At 59.5% G+C, this 6,107-nt stretch overlaps 2 protein-coding genes across 2 annotated transcripts; both read right to left on the bottom strand.

The window, feature by feature from the left end:
- Positions 1–2,875: 2,875 nt before the first annotated feature.
- LOC101765149 lies at positions 2,876–3,361 on the bottom strand. Its single transcript, XM_004966825.1, has one exon. The coding sequence runs from the start codon at positions 3,359–3,361 to the stop codon at positions 2,876–2,878; it is 486 nt and encodes a 161-aa protein (XP_004966882.1).
- Positions 3,362–4,062: 701 nt separating this feature from the next.
- On the bottom strand, positions 4,063–4,413 carry LOC101764741. Its single transcript, XM_004966824.1, has one exon. It carries the CDS (start codon positions 4,411–4,413, stop codon positions 4,063–4,065), a length of 351 nt encoding a protein of 116 aa, XP_004966881.1.
- Positions 4,414–6,107: the final 1,694 nt, after the last annotated feature.

Raw genomic sequence — 6,107 nt, 5'->3', positions numbered from 1 at the left:
GCGCGGTCGTGTCGGATGACGACGGCGACAACGATGATGAGGACGATGAGGACGAGACCGTGGAGGAGGAGGAGGAGGAGGAGTATGTCCCGACCCCCGCGCCGAGTGCGCTTGTCATCCGGGACCAGCCCCCTCAACCGGCCGCGGGGGGCAGGTCGAGCGGACGGCCCGCCCAGGGCCCGGCTCCGCGGGGCTCGGTGGCCGCGCCCTAGGGGTCGGCGCGGGGCGCGCCTAGGGGATCGACGGAGCCGACCCCCGACCCTCTACCTGCGTCATGCGAGCAGAGGAGTAGCGGCAAGCAGCCGCTGTTGGATGTCCCGGGGTCAGTGTCGAGCTCGGAGGCAAAGCGCGCTCGTCGCCCTCGTGCCGTGGCGAGGTAAGTGGAAAGTTCTCGCGCACCTTATTCCTTTCCTAGCATCGAGCTGCTTTTGATGAAGTTGTCGTCGTCTCGCAGTGCTGCTACTCGAGACTTCGTCCCACCGCTGGCGCCGAAGAAGGCGCTCCGGGTATCGACCACCTTTGCGGGACCAACCGTGACCCCGCTGGGAGCGAGCGGTGGTGTCATTGGAGAGGCCGCGGTGCCCCCCGCGGAGGCAGCTTGCGGCTACTAGAGAAAGGGTGCCGCAGTCGGGCACGGAGCCGGGGCCGACCCCTGGTCCGCCCTTTGCCCCCGCAGCTGACCCTGCGGGACAAGGTACCGCCCCTGGGGTTCCTCCGTCCGGCGAGGTTATAAACCTTGACGACGAGGCGGAAGAGGAGCCGGTGGGGGAGGCGTCAACGTCCAGGGCGTCGGTCACGGAGGTGGCAGTAGCGGCGGTGGGAACGGCTGTGGTGACGGAGACGGTGGCGCCTGCTCCAGCGGCGACGACGAAGACGGTGGCGCCCACCCCGGCGGTGATGACGGAGTCGGCAGCGGTGGCGGAGACAGTGGCGCCCGTCCTGGCGGTGACAACGGAGTCGGCAGTGGCGGCAGAGGTGGTGGCGCCCACCCCGGTGGCGACGGCGGAGTCGGTGGTGGCAGCGCTGGCTAGAGAGTCCTCCTGTGCCCTCGTCCCGCTTGGTCACGACCCCAACGCGTGGGGAGGGCCGACCGTGCGCTAGATGTCCCGTGAGGACCCGCAGAGGCCCCGCTTCATGCTGGACGATGTCGAGGAGCAGGAAAGATGGCAGGAGGTGTAGGGCGGACTCGAAGATGTCCGCGCTGCCCTGTCTTCCGCGATGGGGAAGCTAGACGACGTTGTTGTTCCTGGCGGTCAGGTACGGTGTTCTCTTTGGTGGTTACTTTTCTTTCATTTCTCCGTCCCTTTTTTCTCCCGACGGTTCTTGAGCGTAAATTGTTCTGCAGGCCCTCCAGGAATGCAGCCGGGGGAAGTCCGAGTTCCTCTGGCGTGAGCGGGGGGTCTGGGAACGCTTCACCAGGGAGGTGCAATGGATCAGGGAGCTGACCGGGCAGCTCACCGCCGCCCAGCAGAACGCCGCCGACCTACGAGCGCGGGAACAGGAGGCGCGGGAAAACGCGCGACGGGCGGAGGGTAAGTTCCGGGCCATCATCGAGAAGGCCCACCTTGATGCCGAGGAGTTCCAGGCCATTGTCGAGAAGGCCCGACATGATGTCGAGGAGCTTGCGCGGTTGAGGAGGGAGCATGAGGCCCTTCAAAAAACCGTTGAGCACATCCGACATAAGCGACACACGGCTCGGTAGGAGCGCGACCTCGAGGTGGGTCGGAACTTTGAGGCTGAGAGGATGGTGGCCGACCTTGGGGCGGAGGTCAGTCGCCTCCATTCGCAGATGCAGGGGCTTCAGTCCACTGTGTCCTAAGGGCTCGACCGGGAGCATCTGCTGAAGGCTCAATCTGAGGGTAAGGCCTTCGTTGTTCCTTTGTTTTGCAGCATTGCTATGGTTTCTGACTTGGCCGGCTTTTTGGATAGGCCTTGAGGCCGACCTCGTTCGGCTGAGGGACGCCGCCGATGCGGAGCACGTCGAGCTCGCCAACCTGCGGGATACTGTTCGCATTGTCTACGAGGACCTCAGTGTGGTCCAAGAGGAGGGGACGAGCATGCTGGCGGCCCGTGTCCTTGGGATGTATCGACGGGCCCATGAGATCGCTCGGGAGGCGCTCCACGTCGGTGTGAGGTGAGCCTTTGGCGTCTTCGGCTCTCCCTACTCCGGCATCAACTTCGCCATGTTGAGCGGGGGGTACGCCTCCGGCTACTCCGAGGCCGAGCTGGACGAGATCGACGCGTCGGTGCTCAATCCAGCGGAGGCATTGGGGAAGCTTCTGGAGGATGAGGCCATCCCGCTGGAGGACTCGGGGACGAGTTAGCTGTATCGGGCCCAGATGCCCAAAAAATATGTAAATATGTTAAGTGATTTCAAACTTGCTTATGCGGTGGCCACGGAGGCCTTTGTGTAATTTTTTGAAAAAAGTTTTTGATCCTCTTTCTACTTTTTGTGTTTGGAAAGATTAGAGCGCGAGTTGGATGCGTCAGGAAGCGCCAATGAGCGAAGGCACCGTAGCCACTGGGGCGTAGGTTTCTCGCGGTCCGATCGGTCTTGCCCAAACGTCGTTCGCGCACTCTTTTCTTTTCACGCCCAAACGTTTAGGAAGAGGGTCGGTTTGGAAAAATGTTATTTTGAGAAGACGCCAAATGTCTTGGCCCAGATCCCTTGATATCCCCCGAGGGATATGCGACCCTGGGGCAGAGCTAGGGTCGGATATCCCTAAGCTTGGGACGAAACTCTAGCGAAGGCAACTCAAAACCGCCCCTCTTTCACAAACTAAAAGATAATAGAAGTATGTATGTACAAACTTGGAAACAATAGCTAAGGGTAGAAACGTCTTAGCTGCTCGATGTTCCAAGCGTTGGTGAAGACCTACCCGTCAGGGGTTGCTAGCTTGTACGTGCCCGGGCGTAGTACTTGTACGATGATGAAGGGACCTTCCCACGGAGGGGTCAGCTTGTGCCGACCTCTGTTGTTTTGCATGAGGCGAAGCACCAGGTCGCTGAGGTTGAAGGCTCGACCTCGCACCTTATGGCTGTGATACCATCGCAAAGCTTGCTGGTACTTGGCCGAGTGCAGCAGGGCCACTTCACGCGCTTCGTTGAGCTGGTCTTGTGCATCCTCGAGAGATGCTTGATTCCCGTGTTCGTCATATGGCCTGACCCTCGGTGACCTGTACTCCAGGTCGGTGGGAAGGATCGCTTCGGACCCATAGACCATGAAGAATGGGGTGAAGCCGATCGCCATGCTGGGGGTCATCCTCAGGCTCAATAGGACCACGGGGAGCTCCGCAACCCATCGGCTGCCGAACTTGTTGAGCCGGTCGAAGATTCGTGGCTTGAAACCCTGGAGTATCATGCTGTTGGCCCGCTTGACCTGTCCGTTCGTGCTGGGATGTACCACAGCCGAGCCGACCAGTCCACTCGGATGTGGTGATCATCGCAAAACCTGAGGAATTTCTTCCTGGTGAACTGCATGCCGTTGTCCGTGATGATGGAGTTGGGGACTCCGAAACGATGGATGATGTCGGTGAAGAACTGCACCGCCTGCTCGGACTTGATCTGTGCGACCGGTCGAGCCTCGATCCACTTCGAGAACTTGTCGATGGCGACGAGTAGGTGGGTGAAGCCCCCGGGCGCTTTTCTTGAAGGGCCCGACGAGGTCTAGACCCTAGACCGCGAAGGGCCACGTGATGGGGATGGTCTGGAGTGCCTGGGTGGGCAGATCGGTTTGTCGCGTGAAGAATTGGCACCCTTCGCAAGTGCGCACCACGTGGGTGGCGTCGGCTGCTGCCGTCGGCCAGTAGAAGCCTTGTCGAAAGGCGTTCCCGACGAGGGTTCTCGGTGCGGCGTGGTGGCCGTAGGCTCCGGCGTGGATGTCCTGCATCAGCGCCTTTCCTTGCTCAATCGGAATGCAGCATTGCAGGATGCCGGTGTGGCTCCGCTTGTAGAGCTCTTGGTCGATGATGACAAAGGATTTGGCACGGTGGGCAATCCTTCGCGCCTCGGTCTTGTCCGTTGGGAGCAACTCGCGAAGGAGGTAATCGAGGTACGAGGCTCTCAGTCAGGCGGGGCTTCGAGCCCCTCTGCTAGATTATTGTCGATTTCCATGACCTCAGGGTTAGAGGGATCGGCCTCCGAGTTCAGGATAGGTGGCGTGTTGCTGACCTCTCCCGGGTCGGCTCCCGAGTCCGAGACAGGTGGCGCGTTGCCGGCCTCTCCCAGCTCCTTGTAGCGGATTGAGGGCTTGTATTGGTCGCTGATGAAGACGCCGTTGGGGACCGGCTTTCGGCCGGACGCCGCCTTTGCCAGCTCATCAGCCACCTCATTGAAGCGTCTTGCGACGTGGTTGAGTTCAAGACCGTCGAACTTATCCTCGAGCTTGCGGACTTCATTGCAGTACGCCGCCATCTTGGGGTTGTGGCAGCTCCACTCCTTCATGACTTGCTCGATGACTAGCTGAGAGTCGCCCCGGATGTCTAGCCGCTAGATGTCCAGCTTGATGGCGATGCGAAGCCCATTCAGGAGAGCCTCGTACTCAGCGACATTGTTAGATGCGGGAAAATGGAGGCGGATCATGTACCATATGCGCACGCCGAGGGGAGAGACGAAGACTAGACCCGCTCCGGCGCGAGCTTTCATCAGCGACCCATTGAAATACATCATCCAGTACTCCTACTTCTCGGGCGCTGATGGCGTATGGATCTTCGTCCACTCTGCGACAAAGTCGGCGAGTATCAGGGACTTGATGGCTGTTTGGGGGACGTAGGTGATGCCCTGGTCCATAAGCTCGAGCGCCCACTTCGCGATCCACCCCGTGGCGTCCGGATTTCGGATTAGCTCGCCGAGGGGGAACGATGAAATGACCATCACCGGGTGGGAGGTGAAGTAGTGGCACAGCTTCCTCTTCGTGATGAGGACTGCGTATATGAGCTTTTGGATTTGAGGGTAGCAGGCCTTGGATTCGGACAAGACCTCACTGACGAAGTACACCGGGCGCTGCAGCTTGAGGGCGTGTCCCTCCTCCTCTCGCTCCACCACTAGAGTTGCGCTAATCACCTGGGTGGTTGCCAGGATGTAGAGCAGGAGTGGCTCCCCGTTGGTTGGCAGGACTAGGATCGGGGCCTTCGTCAGGATGTGCTTGAGCCGGTCAAGCGCCTCCTGGGCCTCGATGGTCCACACAAAGCGGTCAGTCTTCTATAGGAGTCAGTAGAGAGGGAGTCCTCGTACGTCGAGGCGTGAGATGAAGCGGCTCAGGGCCGCATGGCATCCCGTGATGCACTGAACTCCCTTCAGGTTTTGGATTGGCCCCATATCGCTGATGGCCGCTATCTTCTCTAGATTGGCTTCGATGCCGCGCACGGAGATGATGAAGCCGAGCAGCATGCCCCTTGGGACCCCGAAGATGCACTTTTCGGGGTTGAGTTTGATGCGCTTGTCTCTCAGTCTCTCGAAGGCCAGTTCTAGGTCGGGGATGAGCTGGTCGCCCTTCTTGGACTTGACCACGATGTCGTCTACGTAGGCCTCAACGGTTCTCCCAATGAGGTTCCCAAAACACTTGAGCATACATCGGTGGAACGTAGCCCTCGTATTTTTGAGGCTGAACGGCATCAGGACGTAGTAGTAGGGCCTGAAAGGGGTGATGAAAGAGGTCGCGAGCTGGTCGGACTCTTTCATCGCGATTTGGTGGTAACCGGAATACGCGTCAAGGAAGCTAAGGGTTTCGCACCCTACGGTGGAGTCGACTATTTGATCTATGCGCGGCAAAGGAAACGGATCCTTTGGGCATGCCTTGTTGAGACCTGTATAGTCAACACACATTCTCCATTTCCCATTCTTTTTTTGTACAAGAACAGGATTGGCTAACCACTTAGGGTGGTGCACTTCCTTGATGAACCCGGCCGCCAAAAGCTTCTGGAGCTCCTCACCGATGGCCTTGCGCCTCTCCTCGTCGAAGCGGCGCAAGCCCTGTCTCACCGGTTTGGAGCCGGCCTTGATGTTCAAGGGGTGCTCGGCGACTTCCCTCGGGATGCTTGGCATGTCTGAGGGTTTCCACACAAAAATGTTGCTATTTGCGCGGAGGAAGTCGATGAGCGCGCTTTCCT

The sequence above is a fragment of the Setaria italica genome, chromosome IV (assembly GCF_000263155.2).
Source record: "Setaria italica strain Yugu1 chromosome IV, Setaria_italica_v2.0, whole genome shotgun sequence".
NCBI lineage: Eukaryota > Viridiplantae > Streptophyta > Magnoliopsida > Poales > Poaceae > Setaria > Setaria italica.
Note: the sequence above shows the minus strand (reverse complement) of the source record. Positions and strands in the feature narration are given on the sequence as shown.